The 23,371-nt window shown below is 58.5% G+C and overlaps 1 protein-coding gene across 1 annotated transcript in view; it reads left to right on the top strand.

Annotated features, from left to right (window-relative positions):
• The window catches only part of CFAP46 (cilia and flagella associated protein 46), an 89,262-nt gene extending 68,259 nt beyond the window's left edge, over positions 1 to 21,003 (top strand). The window contains exons 41-58 of the mRNA XM_028481955.2: positions 1,084 to 1,218; positions 1,301 to 1,480; positions 1,890 to 2,060; positions 6,413 to 6,510; positions 6,965 to 7,041; positions 7,203 to 7,333; positions 7,639 to 7,763; positions 8,555 to 8,634; positions 9,608 to 9,769; positions 15,973 to 16,043; positions 16,145 to 16,205; positions 16,276 to 16,311; positions 16,783 to 16,885; positions 17,449 to 17,561; positions 18,845 to 18,926; positions 19,568 to 19,704; positions 19,804 to 19,884; positions 20,643 to 21,003. Coding sequence (XP_028337756.2) covers positions 1,084 to 1,218; positions 1,301 to 1,480; positions 1,890 to 2,060; positions 6,413 to 6,510; positions 6,965 to 7,041; positions 7,203 to 7,333; positions 7,639 to 7,763; positions 8,555 to 8,634; positions 9,608 to 9,769; positions 15,973 to 16,043; positions 16,145 to 16,205; positions 16,276 to 16,311; positions 16,783 to 16,885; positions 17,449 to 17,561; positions 18,845 to 18,926; positions 19,568 to 19,704; positions 19,804 to 19,884; positions 20,643 to 20,767 — 1,968 coding nt within the window. The 3' untranslated portion in view covers positions 20,768 to 21,003. The remainder of the gene's footprint in view (positions 1 to 1,083; positions 1,219 to 1,300; positions 1,481 to 1,889; positions 2,061 to 6,412; positions 6,511 to 6,964; positions 7,042 to 7,202; positions 7,334 to 7,638; positions 7,764 to 8,554; positions 8,635 to 9,607; positions 9,770 to 15,972; positions 16,044 to 16,144; positions 16,206 to 16,275; positions 16,312 to 16,782; positions 16,886 to 17,448; positions 17,562 to 18,844; positions 18,927 to 19,567; positions 19,705 to 19,803; positions 19,885 to 20,642) is intronic.
• The last annotated feature ends 2,368 nt before the right edge of the window (positions 21,004 to 23,371 follow it).

Here is a 23,371-nt window from a genome sequence, read left to right as displayed (position 1 = left end):
CCCGCCCATACTGTCCGGTGAAGCCCTGACCCCAGCAGCTGCATCAGTGCACAGGAAGCCCACACCCTTCTCTCCAGCACTCCCCACCCCCCACAAGGCTGCCCAGCAGGCCTGGTGCCCCTCGGAAGGAGCTCTGGTGACAGCCACTGCCACCGCTGGCCACCGTGGAAGCTCCAGGTCACCGTCCTAACCACCTCTGCAGATGCCACCTCCTCCAATCGGAAGGCACCTGCTTGGCGGTGCAGCGAGGCTCATCCCCGTAGACCCTGCTCTTTTAGGAGACCCCCAGCCCCAAGCAGCCAGGCGCTGCACCCCTGTGTGATTTGGGGCTGGTGCCTCTGCTTCCCTGACCCAGCTGGGTGTGCAGGCCCTGGGGTCAGCCCGTGACTGTCTGTCCTGGGTCTCCAGGCTGCAGGAGGTGACTCACATTTGGGTGAATTGATGGCATTTGGCCCCTTGTCCAACCAGTATTTACTGAGCGCCAGAGCAGGCGGCTCTGAGTCAGGCAGACGTGGATGAGATACACAGCTCCTTTCTGAGCGGGCGTCCCGTCTATGAAGCGGCCCTCACCACACCCCAACTCGGAGGGGCCGCTGGGGAAACGTGCCCCCCAGGCCCCGCTTCGTGTCATGTCCCCTCAAACCCAGGGCTCCCCTTCAAGCCGAGTCCTCCGGGCCTGCTGCCCCGTAGGCAGGTTCCCTTGGCATCCTGAGGACCCCGTCCGGGAGGCTTGTCCTGCAGACGGGAGGGCCTTGTTTGTGCCTTTGGCCCCCGGGCCCCCGGTGCAGACCGGCAGCTGGCTCCCCGGGTCCTGGCCGGCCTGATGCCGAGGGAGGTGATTTTGCAGGACTGAAGGGGAGTAAGCTCAGAAGGCCACGGACCTGAGCCTGCCGAGGCCCCAGCCTGGCTGCACCTGCCCCACGCCAGGCTCTTGGGCCAGGGTCCTGCTGGCCACCTAAATCAGCGAGATGCCGGCCCAGCGCCCACAGCGCCCTCACCCAGGATCCTACAGAGACGCCTGGCCATGGCGGGCACTGCCGTCCCTGCTGACGTGCGGGCCGACTGGAGGTGCGTGTTCCGTAGGGCGGCGCTGAGCTGAGCGGCCTCGGGTGTCTGGAGATCATCCAGGAGGACGAGGAGCGCAAGGGGCCCTACGGCAACCTGCTGGCCTTCAGGGCCACCCCCAAGGAGCGCAGCAGGACAGGCTGGAATCTGAAGGTACCCGGGCCCCGGCCCCCAGCCCCCCCACCGGGCGCGCCCTGCCCGCGGAGCCAGCCTGAGCCTGAGCCCCGCCCTGCAGAGGAGGATGGCGCTGGCCCAGCGGTACCTGGCCCAGGCGTCCGAGGTGCTGCTGCAGTGCCTGCAGGTGGCCCTGGGCAGCAACCTCCTGGACGTCGCCGCAGCCGCCAGCCTGGAGATGGTGGAGTGTGTCGGCACCCTGGACCCCGCGGCCACCTGCCAGTTCCTGGCGCTGTCTCAGGTGCGCTCTGCTCTGGGCGCCTTGCGCGAGGTCCCTCTTAGCCACTGGGGAGAAGGAGGGTCCCCGAGACCCGGTGGTCCCTCCGTTGGTGGCCCTGCCAGCCAGGCTGGGACCGGGCTCTGCCTTAAGGATGGCGCTCAGTGGAGGAAGCACCGCGGGCACCAGGAGAAGGGGTCCGGCCCCCCGAGGTTGCTCGGAGGCTCCTGGGTGCACGAGCAGTGGAAGCCCTGCAAGCTCGTGTTCCTGAGACTTAGGGCAAGAGGGCCGAGCCCTCCTCCCTGCATCCTGAGCTGCAGGCCCGCGGGCACAGCGGTGAAGGTCCGGTCTGGCCTTGCCCCGCGGCTGTGCCAGCCGCCCACACGGCCTGACGGCGCCTGGGCCCCTTGGCAGCCTCCGTGGTCTGTTTCAGAGTTGCTCGGCCTCGGAGGGGATGCGAGATGTCCTGCTCACGGCCGCGGCCAACACCAGCAGCTCACAGCTGGCCGCGCTGCTGCAGCTCCAGCACAGGCTGAGGCGCCAGGAGAGGACGTCCACCAACCTGTTTGCCAGTGTGGAGCAGAGACTGGCCGCCATATCCAAGGTGACCAAGCTAGGGACGCCCTTGACCCTGCCCCTGGCCCCGCAGCTCTGCAGACACACTCGGACTGAGTCCAAATCCTGGCTTGCTGTGTGGTTCTGGGAGGGTCACTCAACCTCTCTGAGCTGCAGCTTCCTCATGGGCGCGGTGGGGGGATAGCAGCCCACCTCCTCGGTGACAGCGAGAGTCAGCGAGCTCGCAAGTACAAATGCCCAGGGTCTGCAGCAGGCCGCGGAGGGGACGGTACCCCGGGGCTCTGCTTTCAGCCCTCGCTGTGTTTGAAGAAAAGTTTTATACTCAGTCAAGTCTTAGAGTTTAACTTTGAAAGGAATTTGCAGAGCATGGTAGCCAATAGCACCTCTGCTTTTATTTGGACTAGCAAATATGAATTGGAGATTTAAAGAAATTAAACTTGATGAAACTCAACAGAGCAAACAGGCCCGGATGCTCTGGTCAAGCCCACCTTCCTCCTTCATGGGGCTTCCACGGTTACTTGCATGGGCCGACCTCATATCCCTTGACCCAGGCTGCTTTCCTCCTTTTGACCTCTGAGGACAGGATGACACTCTGTGGTGGGGCCGTCCTGTGCACCGTGGGTGTTTAGCGGCGGCCTGGCCTCCAGCACCTCCCCAGGTGTGACAACCAAAAAAGTCTCTGGGCCGAGAGCCAGTGCCGCGACGCAGGGACGGGAATCCTCCCTCCTGCGGGGCGGAGGCAAGACGGGGTGCAGGCCGCTCTGGGCCAGGCCAGCCTGGAGGAAGTGAGAAGCAGTACATGAACCGTGAAAACACTAGCAGGTGAGGACCAGTGAGCGCTCTGCTAAGGTGCCTTACTGGAGGGGACGGCCCAGGAGTCCATCTGCGCGGACCACCGTCCTGAATCCATGAGCACCAGCGATGCGGCTTCGAAGGCGCAAAAAGAGAGCTGCCAGACGCAGAGCGGCCGCAGACAGGCCCCGGGCTCTGCGGGGGCCGCAGCCGCCCTCTTGGCTGCTGGCGCGAAGGGCAGGTGAAGAGGCGGTGGCCTGCAGAGGCATGTGGGGCGCCCGTGAGCGCGGGAGGTCAGGGCAGACCCGGCCTGGAACGCTGCGCCAGCGTGGCCGGCCCTGGGCCACAAGAGGCCTCAACAAGTTCCGGGCACATTCCACTCTAATTTACAGATTAGAGTGGAGTCATTCAGTTTGTTTTCTAACCACAAGGAAATTAAAACAGAAATCAGTAACTAAGAGCTACCTGTAAAACACACAACTGCCTTGAAATTAACCAGTATGTCTATCAGCATCCGTTGGTCAAAGAGGAAATCCCGATGGAATTTAGAAAATATTTTAAATGGACTTAGAGAATAAAAATACTGTATATCAAAACCTAGGAGACTTGTCTAAAACAGGGCGTGGAGGAAAAATACAGCCTTGAATACAAAAGAGAGTCTTAAAAACAGTGATTTAAGCTGTGATTTCAAGAAGCTCGAGTAAAAACACCTAAGAAAAATGGAAAACAAATAAGAACGAGAACAGCAGAAGCCATGAAATTAAAACACTTACGGCAGAGGAAATCAGTCATGATGAGTGTTGGTTCCAAAGAGAAGACTAAAAAAATTGATAAACACTTAGAAAGACCCGATAAAGAAAAAAGAGAAAGAAAACAAATAAAAAGACATCACGAGATCCTTCAGACATCAAGAAGCTAATAAGAGATTATTTTTTTTATAGCCTTACTCTAATAAATTTGACAATTTGGAAGAAATGGACAAATTCCTCCAAAAATATTACCTACCAAAGCGGACAGAATGGAAAATCTGAATAATATCGCTTCAAGAAATGGAACCTTTTATTAAAAACATTCCCACAAAGAAAATCCCAGACCCAACTGCTTCGCCAATAAATTCTTCCAGACATTGAAGGAAGAAATATTCCTTCAAAACACTTCCAGAGGATAGGAATAAAAGGAATACTTCCTAACTGTCTTTAAAGAGGCCCAGTGAGCCTCGATACTAGAAACCTGGCAGGGACGTTACATGGAAGGAAAAGCTCTCTCATCAACGTGGACACAAAGTATTAGCAAGTAAAATCCAGCGATTATAAAAGGGATAATACATGAGGATCAAATGGCTGTGTTCCATGTGGTTTAATACTTTTAAATCATTCACTATAATTCACCGTATTAACAGGAGGAAAAGAAGAAAATCATAAGATCATCTTGATAGATACAAAAAAACCATTTGTCAAAATTCAGCACCCATCTGTGATTTCAAAACATCAAGATAGAAGATAATTTTCTTAATTTGATAAAGAATGTCTTTAAAGCTCCATAGCAAACATCGTACTATATACTAAAATTCTAAAAAATTTTCTCCTTGAGTCAAAATGACACAAGAAAGCTATCACTGCTTCTATTCAATGGAACAATTAGACTCGAAAAAGGAATAAAGGGCAGAAGCACTGAAAAGGAAGAAGTAAAACTGATTATTCACAATCAACATGATTGTGGGCCTTAAAAATCACAGTCTCTCGATAACAGATTTAACATGCAGATTTGGCAGGTCACTGCTGGAGGCTGTAAGCATGAATTGTATCTCTACATGCCAGTTACAAACAAGCAATGACAATGTCTGAATAATACCGTGTTCAGTAACATCAAAAACAATCAAATACCTAAGGAAAATCTAACAAAAGATACACATGACTTCTACCCTGAAAACTGCAAACCTTCCTAAGGAAAATTCAAGAAGAACTAAGTAAGCACAGAGGCACCTGTGTTTGTGGGGGAAGGCTCCATATTAAGATGTTTGTAAGGAAATGCCAGCTTACTATACAAGATACCAGGACCTATTTAAAACTACAGAAGGTAAGACAGCGTGGCATTGGCACACAAATGGAGAAAATGACCGATGGGACAAGAAAACGCCCAGAAACAGACACACCACCCACACCTGACAGATGTCAAGCGCGACACTTAGGGCAGAAGCACGGATGGTGCAGCCCTGCACGAAGGGCAGCTCTACCTGAGAAGGTAACACAGCAGAGCTTTCAGAAGAAGCTTTAAGAGGACCTCTTCATGCCTTCGGAGTAGGTAAGACTTACTACGCAGGAGACAGAGGTGCTAACCATCAAAGGGGGAATGATCAGTTGTACTGCATTGACAGTAAGAACTTGTGTTCATCAAAACCATAGCCCGGGAGTCAAAAGGCAAGCCCCAGAGGAGATACAACACACGCGAGGGGCCAGGGGCTGGTGTCCTGTGTGTAGACAGGAGGTGTCCCCTCTCGGCAGGAGAAAGACTGACTCTCCCACAGAAAACAATCACAAGACTGGAATTTCACAAAAGATACCCAAGGGGCCAGTAAACTTTTTAAATGATGCGCAAGTTCACTGGTCATCAGGAAGACGGAAATTTAAAACCCCATTCAGGTACTGCTAGACATCCACCAGAAGGGCTGAAAGGGAACAGGTGCAAAGCCCCAAGGGCGGGAGAGGAGGCGGGGCCCTGGCGGGGGTGGGGCCCGGTGGCCCCTTTGGAAGCGACGTCCCCCAGCAACTCCCCTGCGGCCGGTGGTCCCCAAAGAACTGACGTCACAGCAGCATTTGTGGCCCAAAAAGGGAGCCCACCCAGGTGCCCAGTGGCCACGCAAGGGATGAGAAGTGGTGCCCTCACCGATGGGAGACTCTGCAGGCAGCAGAGGGCAGCAGGGTCAGCCGCCACGCGCGCCAGCCCGGAGGGGCCCCGGGCCCCGCACAGCGGGCCGCCCGAGCTGCGGAAGCCTGCCGGCCCCTCCCCTGGAGCGAGGCTGCGGCCCCTGCGCGCAGCCCGCAGCCTCCCGAGCGCGGTTCGCACGGCTTCCCTGTGCCGGCCCGCCGCCGGGGCCAGCGTCCCAGAAGCCCCTCCGCGCCGCCGCGGGCTTGAGTGCGGACGCCGGTCGGCTTTGGCAAAGCTGAGGCTCATTTCCTCCGAAAGTGGGGAATGGGCTTCTGAGCAACCGCTCCTCTGGGGAGGCGGCCCGCGGGGTGCCGTGTGGCCCCCGCTGCGGACCCTTCCCCGCAGAGAAGGGGGACCGGGTGAGGGAGGGCACGCTGCACCGCCGGCCGCCCCCGCCCCCCGCGGCCTGCGGGTCCTGCGCGTGCCCTGCCGGTGTCTGCGCGGGGGGCGCCGGGCCCGCGGGGAGGGAGAGGGCGGCAGCTGTGCTGCGGGCCGTGCCGGGGCTTTTCCGCGCGCCTTTGGGCCCGGTCGGGGCCTTGGCCGGTGCGCGGCGGCGGCTCGGGCTCTGGCGGTGCCGGGGAGGTCCGCGCGCGTCTGCTGCCCCTTGTGGCGGCGCGCGGCCCCGCAGCCGCCGCCCGGCGCCGACTCCTGATGCCCCCGCAGGCTTGGCAGAATCTCCGGGTCACCGAACAGCACTTCAACTTCTTGAGTGAAATCCCTCCCACTTTGCGGATCCTCTTTCTGCACCACTCACGGGACAGGTGAAGCCTCCTCTCTCCTGTGCTCGGGCTTGCTACCCACGCTTCTGCCCGCCAAGGTCCCTGTGGACACAGCGCGGGGGCTGCCAAGCCGCGGGACAGACAGGCCGGCGGGGGCCGCCCGCTGGGGGGGGGAGGGGGGACCGTCCCTCTGCCACGATGGCCAGGCTGGCCCGTACGACCCGGGGAGGGGAGAGGGCACGGTGCCACCTCCCGCCAGCACATGGCCCTGGTCTGCTCCGCTCAAGCGGGGCAGAGCCCACTGGTCTGGGGAGAAGCACCGCACACAGAACCCCCGGGGGCCCGTTTTAACCCTGTGTCTGACTTGGCTGGGGCACCGCAGGGAGGAGGCTCCTGTTCCCTACAGGGTGGGTATGTGGCACAGAGTCGGCCTCGTCGGGGCTCCTCTGGGACCCCCGGAGCTGGGCTTTGACCCCACCCTGAGTCCTGCCAGCAGGACCCATCTGTACGGCGCTGCCTACGAGAAACCCAAGTTCATCCCTGCAGCCAAAGGCAAAGTGCCCCAGGTCGGGGGTGAGTTCTGCCGGAGCACCACCCCCGGGGTGCGTGCAGGGGTCCCCGCCCACCGGCACCGAGGCCGAGCGCGCGCACGCGTTCCACCCGCGGTCCCCTCCGCCCCGGGGGGCCTTCTGCGAAGCCGCGTGTGGGGACAGCGGCGGCGTCTGCCTCTGCAGGCTCCTGCAAGGTGGCTCGGGTGGCCGTGAGCCCGGCCGCCTTCTCTTCCCTGTTGGCCAGTGCCCAGCAGTTCCGGGAGCACGTCCAGGCCGAGGCGCACAGTGAGGACACGGCCCTGAGCCCAGGCTTGGTGAGGCCCCGAGCCCGTACCAAGGCTGCTGCCACCCCGCAGGGCAGGGTGGGGAGGCCTGGGCGAGGACCACCCCCAGGCGCTGCTGGACCCCGGGTCAGGCTCCCCGACCAGGCATGGGGCCAATCCTGCTTTGAATCCTTGAGCCAAGTCTGATGCAGACGCCTCCGTGGTGCTGGCAGAGGAGTCGGGGGGTGGGGGGCGCCTGGCTGCTGAGCTGGGCCTGTCCTGGGGGGTCGCCTGCAGGGTCTCGCCCCTCTTCCCCTTTGTCACCCCTGACTGCGGCTGTCTTCTGGGTTGAGAAGGAGTCCGGAGGCGTGGCCCTGAGAAGGGAAGAACACTCTCTGCAGAGGCTCGCGGAGGTCGTGAAGCGCATGGAGGGGTATCTGAGGCCGTTGTTACCGCTGCTTAGCTGCCCCCCGGGAGCCAGGTACCCATCCAGGGCTGATTGCTGAGGAGCCCAGGGACTGAGGGCGCGGGGAGCGGGCGCCGTCTGGATTGCCCGAGCCCTCGGGGTGCGGGGTCGTGTCGTCTCTCTGTCCCCACAGGTGCACACGGGTACAGGGAGCCATGGGCATTGTGACGCCAGGGCTGGGGTGGGCGGGCTGGGGGCGCGGCCTGGAAGCACTCCCTGAGTCCCAGGGCCAGCTGAGCGACTGGCTGTGGGTGTGTGAAAGTCAGAGCTGTTTCCTTCGTGGAAACTCGCATCTCTGAGGCCACAGCACCATAGGCTTAGTGGGCTTCTCTCTCCGCTGAATCGGACCATTCGATTAAACGGGAGATGTGCACAGGCTCTTTGAGAACAGAAGCCCGGGCTTTGTCCGCCTGCCATCGGGAGGAAGTCTGGCCCTGCTTGAAACCTTTTCTGGGAGCGTCCCCGCCGTGCAGGCCCCTGCCGCCCTCTGAGCCGCTGGCCTGGGTGCGGGAAGGAGGGGAGAGCACGGTGAAGTGCCTGGCCCCTTGGGTCTGTGTTTGGTGGGAGAGAAGGTAGAGGGGTCGGGCACGCGAACGTCCCTGATCGGCCAGCAGGTCAGAGCGCCCTGAATCTTGTGCGCTCACGTCCTGCATGGTGTCGCTGCCCCCATCTCAGGAGACCGGTCCCCAACAGCGGGCCGGGAGAGTCTTGTGGCCCTCACTGCCCTGGTGGGAACAGCCTGAGGAGATGCTGTCCCTGTTCTTCATGGAGTTTTTAAAGCCTGAATCTCTGCCGTTGCCTTTCAGAGCACTGGTTCCCACAGTTGTTGCGGATTTGGGAAAACGCAAGGGCAAAGACAAGGAGAGGAAAGCGTCCCTGCCGCAGGGTGAGTGGGGCCCCAGGTCCGCGTCTGTGGGATGGAGGCCGGCAGAGCTGCACTCTCTGCGGCTGCAGTGGGGCCGGCGGGGGCAGCCTTCCCCGAAGGTTCGTGCCACCCCACCGCTGCCCACGTGACTGCAGATGCCCCTGCCCTGCCGGATGCCCGGGCAAAAACCACGGTGACGTCGCCGTCACCCTCCTGAGCACGTCAGACGGCAGGAGGGCGGTGGGCCTCCTGGGTCAGCAGTCTGCTGATTTCCTAAGTGGAAGCTGAAATGCTCTGGTTTTGCTCCCCGCCACCCGCCCCGTGGCTGAGTCACCCCGGTGCCCGAGGTCCCAGCGCCGCGCTGTGTGTGCAGCTGTCAGGAACCAACCCAGTGACCGCTGTGTGTCCTGAGCTTCTGCCCTAAAAGTTCCCAGATGAAAACCTGTTGGATTTTAAGTAACTTGACTTGACTTTGCAAACACATTGATTCCATTGACATGTCTGGTGGCCTCAGCCTTTGCACCGGCTCCCCGACGGCTGGAGACGCTGTGGTGTCACGGGAGCACCCTACCCTTCCTCTCACGGAGCTGTCCCCAGAGGCCGTGGCCCCTGTCTGGACAGTCCTTGGGGAGGGGGGTTAGTGCAGATGTTCGTCCCTTGAAGGGCTCCCTGGTGAGGAGGAGCTGTGGCTCCAGCACCTGCTTCCAGAGTGGCCGCGGAGCCTGGGCGGCCCTCAGACCCACAGAGGACCCGACGTCCCCATGGCCTGGGCTCTGTCCAGGTCCTGGCTGTGACCCGGCCGCACCATCCAAACCAGCGTGTACCCCCAAGATGGCGCTGGCATGTCTGCGCGCTGTGCCCAGTTCAGACTCCTTTCCGCGTCTCCCGGGGGCGGGGGCTGCACAGCCGCCAGGCGGCCCCAGTGGCGAGGGGCAGAGCTTGGCCATCAGGTGTCTGCCGCTGCCTTGGTAGCCGCTGGCGTTCCCGCCCACAGTGCAGCCCGAGGTCGCAGACAACATCATCCTGATCGCTGACAGGCATCTCCTGGAGCTGCCATTAGAAGGTCTCTCTGTGTTCGATGAAGGGATGGTCTCCTCCGTGTCCCGAGAGTTTTCTCTCCAGATGCTGTGGAACCGCCTGCATAGAAAGGAGACAGGTAAGAGCTACACTGATGCTTGACTTTAAAATGCAAATATTTAAGTGACTTTCACGATAAGAGAATGTAACTCTTGTCAAAAAATAGTCATCAGGTGTTGCCATCCTTTTCGAGGCCCTGGTTCGTTCAGAGAACACCTACTATGTGCCCGTGCTCTGTTAGGTGCCAAACGCGCCCTGAACAGGATATTTAACTTTGTTCTTGGCCTCACATACTTCTGTTTCAAAGGAGGGGACTGGTGGTAACCAACCAACTACACAGTTAATCGTCCATCAGATGGTGAGCGGCAATGAGGGAGAGGACAAGGGGGAGCTGGCTTGGCCTGGGGGTGGCTGGGGACTCAGGCATGATCATGTTCTGTGACAGGGATGTGCCTGGGGTGTGAACATTCTCCAGGCTGTACACTGGTGCTGTGTGCAGTTTTCGGCATATATGTTGCACTACGGTAAGTATCAAATTACGTTAAAAGTAGATAGATTGGACTTTTGTTTTCATCCAAGATGAGGTGACAGGGGCCATATTTGCCCTTCCAGCTGGAACAACAAAAACTCAGACAAAAATACATGAAACAGGGACTTCCTTGGCGGTCTAGTGGTTAAGCCTTCACCTTCCAATGCAGGGAGTGTGGGTTCGATCCCTGGTCGGGGAGCTAACATTGAATTGTAACAAATTCAATAAAGACTTTAAAAATGGTCCACATCAAAAAAACAAATAAAGAAATAATTTGAAAAATATATGAAACAGCGGTTTTCAGATATCGGGGAACAGAGGCAGTGGGGGAGACAGCAATCCCCGAGAGAGAGAAATAAGCAGGTGAGCCCCAGCTTTCTGCCTGGAGAGAGTCTGCACATGGGGAGGGGACCAGGCAGAGCCTGGCGGTCGCCCTGAGGTGAGGAGACGAGGGACTGGGGACCCAAGGCGGTCCTGGGAGGAGAGACCTGCAGAGGGTCCCCCTCAGTCTTCTGCTGAGAGCCGGTCGGTGCAGGCGTGTGTGGAGACTACAGCCAGAATGGAACATCTTATAATTCACAGGTATCAGGTACAGGAACCAGAGGGCATTGCCTGTCTGCACTAGGGAGACTGGCTTTAGTCCCACCAACAGAACTTAAAAATAGGCCTCAAGGGATCAGACTGTTTCCAGGTAAGTTAACTGCATCTCAAAATAAAGCTCAAGATGTATAGAGTTTTTTTAAAAATTCAGGACCCAACAAGGAAAAATTCAAAATGTCTGACGTCCAATCAAAAATCACCTGGCATGCAAAGACCCGTGGTTAAGAGAAAAGCCAATCAAAAGCAGACCCAGAGGTGATACAGGTGATAGTTCCTGTAACTATAATCCATGTGTTCCAGGAGGTGGTAAGCAAAGACACAGAAGATGTAAAACGGACCAGAACTGCACTTCTGCTGAGGAGGGACGTGCCCTGGGCAGCATTAATGCAACTCGACATGTGACAGGAGAAGAAACTAGTGAGCTTGAAGAAGTAACAGCAGGAAAAAACTGAAAAAAAACAAAAAAAAAACAAAAAAAAACAGAGCACCAGGGAGCTGTTGGACAAAGTGAAGCGGCCGAACCTGCCTGTAACTGGAGTCTTTGCAGGGGGAACATTTGAGTTAATAATGGCCAAATTTTCCCACTTTTGATGAAAACTGTAATTCTGCAGACCCAAGAAGTTCAAAGAATCCCAAACCCAAGAAATAAACCCATACCAGGGACCACTGTAGTCAGGGTGGTTAAAACCAGTGATAGAGTATTTTACAAGCAGCCAAAGAAGAAAGACACATTATGTATCCAGAAACAAATACAAGAGAGATAGCAGACTTCTCGGCTGAAACAATGCAAGCAATGAAGAACGTCTTTAAATTATTAAAGAAAATATCTCTCAATGCAGATATTTTTGAAAATAACTCTCAAAAACAATGGTGAAATACTTTTTCAGAAATAGGTGAGCTGAAAGAATTCGTTCCCGGCAGGCCTGCTTACCCCACAAGAAATGCTGCGGTGTTCGCCAGGCAGGAAAAAAAAGGATGGGAACCTGCGTCTACACAAAGAAATAAACATCAGAAACTGGAATTAGGTGGGTCAATATTTAAAGCTTTTTTCTTTGTTGTTTTTTTTTTTTTTTGGCGGTACGTGGGTCTCTCACTGCTGTGGCCTCTCCCGTCGCGGAGCGCAGGCTCCGGACGCGCAGGCTCAGCGGCCATGGCTCAGGGGCCCAGCCGCTCCACGGCATGTGGGATCTTCCCAGACCGGGGCACGAACCCGCGTCCCTTGCATCAGCAGGCGGACTCTCAACCACTGCGCCACCAGGGAAGCCCTAAAGCTTTTTTCTTAATTTAAAATCTCTTTAAAAGATTTTGACAGCTTAGAGTGAAAAATAATAGCAACGTGTCATGGGGTTCTACAACATTATATAAATGTAACTTGTGGGGCAGCAAAGGCTGGTGTGGGGTGGAGAATGGAGGCTCGGGGTACTGGACCAGCACAGCCACTGAAAACAGAAACAAAGAGGTACAGCTAGTACACAATGAGGAAGTCAAAATGGAATCATTAAAAAAATACGATTAATCAGAAAAAGGCAGAAAAAAGAGGGGACATGGAACAAAGAACAGAGAGGACAAAGAGAAAACAAACAGCAAGATGGTGTGTTTCCACCCAGCCGCATCAGTAATCACAGTCTCCGCACAAGGTCCAAACACCCCAGTTAAAAGGTAAAGATCACCTTTGGGAATGGAAACGCAAGGTCCAAAACATGCTTCTTTAAGGAAATCAGCGTAAATAAAAGGACGCTAATGGGCCAGATAGAAAGGACGGGAGAGAGAACAGGCCTTGTACCCCCAAGAGGCCACGGTGCTGGGCTCACCAGGAGCAGCCGGCGGGGCCTCGGGCTCAAGCCCCACCAATCTGCACCCCCTGCTGCTGGGGAGCCCAGCCCCTTTCACATTTTATGGGTCATTGGATGTCCTCATTTGTGAAAATCCGTTCTAGTCTTTGGCCAATTTTTCTCTTGGGTTATCTGGCTTTTGTTCTTTAGGTTTGTATAAATTTTCTGATCATTTTATGAACTACAGGTCTCCTCCCAGTCTGCAGCTGGTCTTTTCACTCCTTTACGTGGTACCTCTTGGTGAACAAAATATTTGAATATAGTCCAATGTATCCATCTTCTCTTAACAGCTGGTGCTTTTGGGGTCTTTTTAAAAAGAATATTTTCTTACCTGAAGATCATGAAGATATTCTATGATGTCTTCTAAATATGTCTCATTTTTTGTCCTTCACGTCTTTACGTACCTTCCCTCCGAAATCGGTTTTGCGCACAGTGTGAGATGAGGGGCAGGTCTCTCTTTCCCACGTGAGTCCCCCGCTGTGTGCGCCCCATTTACTGAAAGGGCCTTCCTGTCCCCACCGCTCTGCGCTGCCAGCGTTGTCTGGAAGAGCAGACCACCCCCTGGTGGGGTTATCAGAATAGCGGCCCCAAAGGCGCCCACGCCCTGACCCCAGGCCCAAGAGGAGGTGCCCTGATGTGACAAAAGCGCCTTTGCAGATGTGATTCAGTGAAGGGTCCTGAGATGGGGAGACTGTCCTGATTGTCTGGGTGGCCCAGTGTCATCGCCAGGGTCCTGAAAAGAGGGAGGCAGGAGGGTGCGGAGGTAGCGGAAGGAGCTCATGGCGCCTCTGGAGGCTGGAAAAGGCAAGGGAGCCGATTCTCCTCTGGAGCCTCCCAAAGGAAACAGCCTCGCTCACACCTGGCTTTTAATCCAGTGGGACCCCTTTCAACTCCTGCCTCCAGAACTGTAAGGTAATCAGTTGGTGTTGTTTTAAGCCCCAACATTTGTGGTAATTTGTTACAGCAGCAACTAGACCCTAATACAAACTCTCACCATAAAGTAACAAAAATACTGCATAAATGTGAGTGAAGTCTTTTCAATGCATTACGGAGTGGGGATAAAAAGAAGGATTCTGCAGGTCCCAGAGTGAAGTGTTCTCAGAGCCTTGAACCCTTCAGGCTGGAGGAATGCCCTTTGAGTGTTAAATATTCACGGCAAACCTTTAAGGATAATCAGGAAAGAGCATAACTGGTGTATAAATTCCACCAATAAAGAGGGAAAATGAATAAGAAAAACAAGTGAACCAACCCCTCAGTCGAGTTACAAAGAGCCAGTGACAGAGACGCACACACGGAGTGGGGAGCACAAAGAACCCACAGGCCAGGTGCCGTGACCCATCCATTAGATCAGGAACCAATCAAGTGAGTGCTCCACACCTGCCGACTGAAGACACAGTAACAAGAGCATGTCAGTAGGATGCCGGCCACGTGAGACTCTCCAGAACAGAAAGGAGGCACAAAAGCCAGAAAGCAGAAGAATGGAAAGAGAGGTGCCGGGCGGGCGAGCCTCCATCTCACTGTCTGCCGGAGCCGACTTTACAGCCATGGGCGTCAGTAGGGCAGGGTCATCACACAGTGATAACGGCGAAGTTCGTCAGGAGGATCAAAGAGCCTCAAATACCGGAAGCAGCAAGTAACAAGCACCTGGGGCGAGGCTGGTGGGCCCCCCACTCCCGCGATGGGAGGTTCCAGCACGCCTCCACGACTGAAAGGTCAGACAAGCAGAAAGCACAAACAGCATTGGGGCGACACACTTAACAGACTTGGCTTAATGGACACATGGACCCTGTGTCTGAAAATAGAGACTCACGTTCTTTTCAAGCACACGTGGAACAATCACAGAAACTGGCTGAGGCCACGTGTGATGAGGTTAAGAAACCAATTCCCAAAAGACGGATTTTTAAAATTCCCATACGTTTGGAAATTTTAAAACACTGACTTCTAAAAACTCATGGGACTCAGAAGAAGCGATCATAGAAATGTCAAAGACTGGCTGGATGTTACTACAGCAGAAGCTAGAAGGATCCTTTAGCTTTAAACGCTTAAAGGATCATGAACACACCCCAACAAAATAGGAGGCAAAGACAAAAATTAGTTATTTGGGAAAAAAATAACCTCATCAAATAGACACATTTGGGTGAGAATGAGCCAGAAAAAAATAGACAAGGCACAAATAAACAATATGAGAAATAAAAGAGACACCAACTCTAAAGAGCATCAGAGATTTAAGAGAATAAGAGACTATTATGAACAACTTTTTGACAATATATTCAAAAATTTAAGCAAAGTGGACAAAGTCCTAGGAAAAAAAGAACTCGGAGACTCAAGAAGGAAAGAAAACCCAACGGCCTCATAGCGAAGAAGGGAAGATCAATAGATTTACATTTCCCCGCAAAAAATATTGGTTTTACCATTTTTCTGTTGAATTCTACCAAAATTTCAGGAAACCGTACATGTCAGGCTGTACACGTCTCCCCAAGTAGAAGAAAAAAAGCCATCTTCTGCTGGCCACTCCAGACCCTGACACCCAAACTACTCAAGAGTAGCAAAGAAAGAAAGAAACATGTAACATTTCATCACCCAGTCTGACCTTAAAAACGTACAGATATCACAGAGGAACAGATGAAAGGGAAAATGAACTTAGAAACGTCCCAGATGATGAAGGAAAAAAAGCATTTGATAAAATGCATGCATCCGTGATAGAAATTCTTAGCAAACCGGGAGTTCTCCTCATCCTGGTGGAGAGAGCCATCCAAATCTAGGGCAAGCTGCTTCCCAGTGGTGCCCCCGTAAAGCTGGGACATGGCAGAGAGGCCCACATCAGCGCTTACATCTCCGAGGCGGCCGGACGGGAATGAAGGAAACTGGCATTATTTTCGGTTACCTTCACCAGAACGGGAGTGCAGCGGGGGCAGGGTGTAAATCCTCCAGCAAGAGGGAGAGGGCCCAGCAGGGCCCAGGCCTCCGCGACTGGGCCAGCTCGGCAGGCACACCGGTAGGTGCCCCGCGTGGTGTGTGATCGGGCGGCCGCATGGGCCCGGAACCTCTGGCAGCCGTGCCTTTCCTGAGGGCTCCTGGCCCGGGCCTTTCCCAGCCCTGTGAGCCTTTACCTTGGAGAGATTACTGCCATTGCAACTTTACAAAAATGAAAATCAACTGTTCACACCACTTCTTGGTTTTTTCATTGAGGTGAGATTCACGTAACATAAAATTAAGCATTTTCAAGTGAACAATTCCGTGGCGTTTAATGCATTCGAACATCGTGTACCACGGCCTCTGTCTAGCTCCAGGACATCACCACTCTTGTTCTTGTCTCAACAGAAGGGAACGCGAAAAAGGAGAGCAGAGGTAAAGATCACAGAAAGAGAAGCATAGCAAAGAAGGGAGCGAAGGTAGGTGGTCGAGGCCCCGCTGAGGCGGAGAGCCGGAGGGGGCCCGAGGTCCGGCCCTGCCCCCAGCACGCATCCCCAAGGACCCCTGCCTGTCTTTGCAGGGCATCGTGTCCCGGATCATCCCCCCCCACTGCATCGCGGTCGACGCGGACAACTTCAGATGTATCCTTTGCTGCTGCTTCGGCCCCAGCCAGCGAGCGTGTGGTCCTGTCTCTCCTTAACCAAGGCCCAGTCGTTGTGGACCCCTACGAGGAGGCCCGAGGCCCAGGTGAGCCCTCCCGCCCACGCACAGCCGTACACCGCCCACAGCGCTCGGAGCATCGTGGACCGGGTGCCTCGGCCTCTGCTGCCACCCGGCCCTCCGTCACCTCCTGCTACACTGACGGTGGGCCGGAGGAGGACACTGGTGTGCTCCGAGACCCCGCCCTCACCGTCTGCAGCCAGTCCGGGCGACGGCTGTGTGGCGTGGGCCCGCCTCCGGGCCTGCGGGTGTGGCTGAGGGCTGCCTCTGCGGCTCCTCCGGGACCGGTTCCTCAGCGCCTCTTTTGCTGAGCTGGTGTTTCCATCTCTCCACAGAGGAGGGAAGGAGCACTGATTTCCCCCACCCCCGGGGCCCCCGTCTGTGAGGGCCCAAGGCCCAGGCCGCCCTGCCAGCCAGGGGCCACCAAGGGCCCCTGGGCCACCCGTGCCCACAAGCGCAGTGCTCCTAAGTTTTGTCACCATCCGATTCTGGCTGCAGAAATGCTGACTCCTGTCTCCGTGACCCGGGAAATTTTGGAAAGATTCCGAGACACGTTCACTGCGAGATGGGCGGGGCATCTGGGGAATAAGCAGTTTCCCAGGTTGGCATCTGGGTTCCCGGGACGCCGTCCTGCGGTGGCTGCGGTGCGCCAGCCCGAGGGGCGCTCCGCATGCGGCTCCTTGACCCCTCCCCGTCCCGCCGAGGCTCCCTCCTGCCCTGACCCCCACTTCTGTCCCGTCAGACCCTTCCCTCTGGTGCACGGAGGCGCCTAGATCCCCAGATCCTGGATGCGGACCTGGGCCCCTGCGGTGTGTGCGCCCCTGCACAAGGGCCCGGCCCGTCCATCGCGGGTGTGCGGGCCCAACCTCCAGGCGGGGCCTCGCGGAGGGGGCGGGGCCCCCAGGGGGGCGGGGAGCGATGGAGGGGAGGGGCTCTGTCGGGGCGGGGCCCAGGAGGGGCGGGGCCATCTGGGACAGGGACCTGGGCTCCTTGGCAGAATGGAAGACCCTCTGCGGCTTTTCAGAGTAACCGCCCCGGGGGGAGGGCGTGGAGCGGAACGCGGGGACAGTCTGCTCCGGATCGCGTCCTTAGCCCGTGGCTGCAGCAGACACGGGGCTGTCCCCGCCGTCTCCCCACCCCGGGTCTCCCTCCTTCCCTTGGCAGCCAGGCCGAGTGGGAGCAGCTCCTGGGCAGCTGCGGAGGCTTTTTCTTCTACGGGATGGAGAGCTTCCTGTCCCATATATTGGTAGAAAGGTTGGCCGCCATGAACTTGGAAGGTGAGACACCCCCCACCCCCGCAAAAGCCCGCCTCTCCGCCAGACCCGCCGGCACAAGTCGAATCCACACGGGGACAGGGCAGGGCGCCCCTGTGTCTTATCAGGTGTCTCCCCTGTCCTCTGATGGGGGGCTGGGGGGCCGGTGTGGACCGAGGGCCCCTCCTGCCCTCAGTCCCCCTCCTCTGTCTCTCTCTGAGAGGCCTGGCCAGGGTCAGGCGTTGGAGGGGTCACCCCTCTAGGGCTGGACCTGCAGAGTGCAGGAAGGCTGGGCGGGTGTTTCTGGAAAGTGCTGGTCACAGCCCCTTCCCACCAGTTCTTCCACTTGAGATGCAGGCACTCGGGCCCCGTTTTCCCTCTCACTGTCCACTGGCCCCTGCGTCACCCAGCCCACCCCCAGGGTGCCCGTGAGTGTCGTCTGGCCTGCCCTCAGGTGACCTTCTCCTGAGGGGATTGCTGGGTAGCTGGCCACTGTGCACGGTTGAGTGGGGGCCTTTTCAGGGGCCCCTCAGAGAGGCCCCTACCCTTGGGGTGTGTGGCACAGGTGGACACTGTCCGTGGTCGGGGTACCTGAACCCAGCCCGTCACCCCATCTCCTCCCCAGGCCCTGCCGATGTGGGTGGGGTCCGCACGTTCTTACCCCAGGAGAAGGTAGAAACAGGCTTCTCGGAAACTTGAATTCCAGACCTTCTCAGACGAGCTGCTGAGTGACGCTGAGGAAATAATTGCAGGCTCCCAGGCGCCCGCAGGGGTGACAGCGTCGCTGGGTGCCCCCGCCGTTCCCAGCCGGGCCTGTGTCCTCACCAGCCGGAGGCTCGGCCCCCTCTGGGGACGGCCCCTGACGCTTGGCCTCTGCGTCTGTGGGGCCTTCCACACACCCACGTCCAGGAGCTGCATTTCGGACACTGGCCCCGTTTCAGTGGGCACACGGGGCCAGGGCCACCGACGCCCAGCCCCCGGCAAGCCGGAGTGCCTCATGGGTGGCCTCTGGGAGCCAAGACCCCTGTGCGAGGCAGGGAGAGCTGTGGCAGGCCCCGGGGTGGGCTTCCCGCCCTCGCCCGGCCCGGTCACCCGAGGAGGATGTGGAGGGTGTGGGTCCGCCGAGGCAAATAACGGCCGGCTTGCCCGTGCAGCCCACGCGACCCAGAAAGGGGGCGAGTGGAGTCGAGCCTCGGTCAGGTCGGGCCGAGTTCCCGCTCTCCTCCTCGCCCTGGGCGACACCCCCGCCTGCACGGCGCCCTCACCCTGGGTGCCCCGCCACTGAGCCGCCCCTCCTGTGACCACAGAGTGCCAGATGGTGGTCCTGCTGGACCTGGCGCGGTCCCACGAGAGCGTGCGGCGCCACGTGGAGTCCTCGGAGAGCAAGAGGTGCCCGGGGTCCCCTCCGCTCGGGCTCAAGCCTGCAGCCTGGCCTCCGGCAGCTGATGAGGAACCTGGGGGGGCATATGAGCCACGGCTGTCCACCTGGGGCATTGTCCTTGCACCCCCTGGGCAGCTGGGATGCCGTGATCTGGCCCCCAGACCCTGCCTGGCAAAGTCCCGGGGTGGGGGGATGGACAGTGCCAGCAGAGACCACAGGCCTGGCTGGAACTTCAGGCAGCTGGGCTTGGGCCAGGAAACAGACGGCTGGCAACTGGGAGGGCACCCTGGCTTCAGGGCTCCCCGCGTCACCTGTCGCACACACCCCAGGGCCTCTGTGGCCGGCAGGCAGGCAGAGTGGAGGACCACCCTCGGCGGGGGTTCCCCTCCTGGCTCCACGCCCCACGGCTGGGAGCGTCCAGGGGGATTTGGCAGTACTCGGAAATGACTTTTCTTGTTAGATGGTATTTAATTGTGTGGGGGGCGGGGGCGGGGGCGGGGGCGGGGGAGGAATTCTTTGTTCTTCCGAGAACCCTAAGGGCCGTCAGTCCAAATGCGCGGCCCAACACTTGATGCTCTTCGGGCTGTGGGTGGAGGAGGGCTTGGGCCAGGCCCTTTGGGGCCGGCCCATGGGAGCTCGGTCCCCGCAGTGCACCCCAACTGTCCCTGGAGGGGCCCGTCGAGACGGCCGTCCTCCTGAGTCTGGTGGGGGTCAGGAGCATCGTGGCGAACCAGTGGCCGACGGACCTGCAGGACAACGCGACGCGGGCGAGCATCCTGTGGGAAAGTGAGTCGAGCCGGCAGCCGGCCCGTCCTGCAGCCCCGCGGGGCTCCCGGAAGCCTGTGGGGTGTTAACGGCCCCTCTGAAGGGGTGTTTCTTCTCTAGATCTGTTGACAGCTGGCCAGCCGATCGGCAGAACGACCCGCCTCCTTCAGAAGAGGGGAACCGGTGAAACTGTCAACCACGGTAACTAGAAATGGCCCTACCTCCTTGCTCGTCCCTCAGGCTACAGGGTCAGGGGTCCCCCACTTCTCCCGTTTCTGCACGGCCTCCGAAGGTCAGCCTGCACTGACAGAGACCGTCAGCCTCCCACAGACCCCTGCCTACAGTGCGATCTGGCATCGAATGTCTTTACGGAAACACACATGGGTCACTGGAACATCTTCATCTTCAAAACAGCTCAAGTCCCACAAACTCCAAAAGCCCTGGTGTGTTCTCTCGGGGGGGCGGGGAGCCCGGGGAGCCCACCCAGTCCTCCTTCAAGGCAAATGGAACCCTGAAGTCCACATGCAGCAGCAGCCTTACACGCGGATTCTGGTGTAAAAAACTTAAACGCGGCGCGAGGTAGTCTAAGCTTTAGCAATACGTTGATGGGAGAATCTACCGTAACTAAGAAAGGTTTATCCCAGGGTGATTTAAATCATGAAATTTTCAAATGTACAAGGCGAAAGGGGCTTAAATTCAAACCTCACGTGGCCCACGGCGGCCGGGAGGCAGCTGCCAAGCGATAAATGCTCGTGGAGCGAGCCCGCAGGCGAGCGAGTAAAGGTGCGAGCGGCGAGAGGCTGGCGTCCCGCGCATAGGGACGAGCGGCGGCGTCCCCGTCCGGCTGCGGCCAGAGGCAGAGCCGGCGGCACCCTCACCTCTGCTGTGCTCCCCGCGCGCGCCGTGAGCCTGTCCCCGTGAGCCCCGCGTTTCGCGAGCCCCGTCTGCTCTCCCCGCAGCTGAGTCTCTGCAGGCCTGCGAGGACAGGCTGGTGCTCTTCCGGCCACAGGCGCAGGGCTCGGAGCGGCTCGCCGTCACCCTCAACCTGGTCCTCTACGGGCTGCCGCACCAGGCCATCGCGTGACGGGGCCGCGCCTCCCCACAGCCCGTCCCCCCCACCCGCCATCCCCCTCCCTGGTGTCCCCGGCCCCCCCGGCCGTGACCTCCTCCCAGGCTGCGCTGCCAGACGCCCCCCGCCGGCCCCCGTCCTGCACAGGGCGGCACCTGCTTCTCCCTCCACAGTGAAGCCAGGGCCCCGTCGGGGGGAGGAGAGCATCTCGGGGGGCTCTGCAGCGCGGGTGGGGGGAGGAACGCGTCCAGGCCCACCCCACAGCGGCCTGGGCCCCCGGGCCCCTCGCGGCTCCAGGCTCTCCCTGGGGTCCCCGTGTCGGGCGCTGGGGGAGGCGTGTGTGCCTTGCATGGGCTTCCGCAGCTGGCGGCCCCAGCCCCCAGCCCCTCGTGCCCCGGCTCCTAGACCGGAATCGCTGGGAGGACAGGGTCTGTTGAAGTGCTTTAGTAAACAGCTGCGTCACCACCGAGCTGTGTTTCTGTGCCCCTGGAAGCAGGGACCAGCTCTGGTTCTGCACCCCCCGCCGACGCAGACGCCAGCACCGCCCAGCACCTCAGAACTCAAAGAGAGGATGTGGCTGTGTGAAATGAGCCCCCAGGCCTCCCCTCCCTGCCCAGAGCTTTCCACGGGGTGGGGACTCACGTCCCGGGCAGAGGTGACCGTATCCTCAGGGCTCCCAGGGTCCCAGCCCTGGACCTCGCCCACTCGGTTCCACGGGGCGTTGCCAAGGAGATGTGAGGGGGTGGGATGTCTGCTCCAAACGCCTCCCAGTGGAGTGGCCGGCAGTACACTTGCCAGCCCTGGCGTCCCGGGCAGGGGGCAGGCGGGAAGAGCCAGTGGGCAGACTGGATCCAGGACCTCATTTCCCCTGAATCAAGGGAGCAGAAATGGCCGTGTGAACATACCAGGGATCCCCGGGGAGGAGGGGGCGGGCCTGCGACGCCCTGTTTGTCCTGTTCCTCGCTGACCACTCCTGGTGCGTCACAGTCTGTGGTCACCTCCAACCACTGGGCTGGGAATCCCTGGAGAGGGGCACTCTGTCCAGCGCCAGGCCGTGGCGGGGCCAGCAGGTGCTTGCCAAGCGAGCGGATGAACGGGCGTGCCTTGGAGGCTGAGCCCAGGAGGCTGAGGGCGTCACTGGGGCTGCAGGGTGACTGCAGGTTCCAGAGACAGGAGTGGGGAGGGGCCCCAGGGGCCCCAGGGGCTCCATCCCTGATCTCAGAGCCCCCACTACTATGGGATGTGCAGCAGAGCCTCCTCCACCAGAGCTGGATGTCCAGCCACCACCCGTGGTCACCACTCTGGGCAAAGTGAGCCCTGGGAGAGGCCACTGTCCCCAGAGGTGGACACTCAGCTGGAGTTGAAGGTGGCCATAGGAGGACAGATGCCACGGTCACCGGGAGAGCTCCTCACACCGCGCTCAGGCCAGCCTGGCCCACGTGTGGGCAGCGGACCGGCCAGGACCCTGCGTCCCGAGAGCCCCCCAGGTCTGTGGCTGAGGGTCGAGGGTGAGCCCACTCCTGGCCTCCCTGGGGTGGAGCCAGCCCATTAGAGGACGCACAGGCGGGGGCCGGGGAGGGTCAGAGCCCCTTCTGGCACGGGTCCTGGCAGGCAGCCCCTCAGACCCGCTGAGGCCAGGCCGCAGAGAGCACGGTCTGGGCCGCTGGCCCCGGGGCTGCTCGGGCTGCCATCGCCAGGGCGCCCAGGTGTTCCTGGAGTTCCCGGGCTGTCCTGCCAGGCTCCGAGCACAGGTGCGGTGTCCGCACAGAAGTCATGTCCCCAAGCAGGCCTCAAGTCCCCTGCTTACCTCGCCTACCTCTGGGGCCATGTGGCAGACAGAAGAAGCCACCCAATGGCCAGAGGACGCCAAGTCCCAGGCTGACTGACCCTAGTCACCGTCCGGGCCGGGAGGCCCGGGAGCTGAGCACATGGGAGGTGGCACAGCAGGGGAAGGTTCCCCTGGCACGTGAGCAGGCACGGGGCTCCACCCTGACCTCGTGCCCTGGGCACCGGCTGGCAAGACTGCATCCCTGCGGCACGGCCTCCCTGCTCTTAGGTGCAGCGTGAGCAGTGCGAGACTTCCCGGGCCGAGACACACGGCCGCCCAAATGGTAAAAAAAAAAAAAAAGCCCAAATTAAGACCGAGATAAGATATCACTACCGTATCTACTAAAACGGCTAAAATGAAAAATAGTGACAAGCACCAAATGCTGGGGAAGATGCAAAGAAACTGGGTCTCCCGTACGTTGCTCTTGGGAATCTAAAATGGTGCAGCCCCGCTGGAAAAGAGTTTGGCAGGTTCTCATAAACTGTGCGCGGTTAGCATACGGCCCAGCCTCTGCATTTATGCCAGAGAAATGGGAACGTAGGTTCTCACAAACACATGCACGAATGTTTATAGCAGCTCCATCCCCTTAGAGCAAAAACTAGAAACAACCCAAATGCCTTCACCTCGAACAGTTCAGCCAACAGCACGTTTACTTGCTGGAACGCCCACGACGGAAAGGAAGCCAACCCGGGCTGGATGGACCTCAAGGGCGTCGTGCTGAGTGGAGAAGCCAGCACCAGTGAGATCACGCCCTGTGGTATCGCTTATACAACATCCTCAAAGGACAGAAC

Source organism: Physeter macrocephalus, chromosome 20 (assembly GCF_002837175.3).
Source record: "Physeter macrocephalus isolate SW-GA chromosome 20, ASM283717v5, whole genome shotgun sequence".
NCBI lineage: Eukaryota > Metazoa > Chordata > Mammalia > Artiodactyla > Physeteridae > Physeter > Physeter macrocephalus.
The sequence above is the reverse complement of the archived record's forward strand: the minus strand, read 5'-3'. Positions and strand labels throughout refer to the sequence as shown.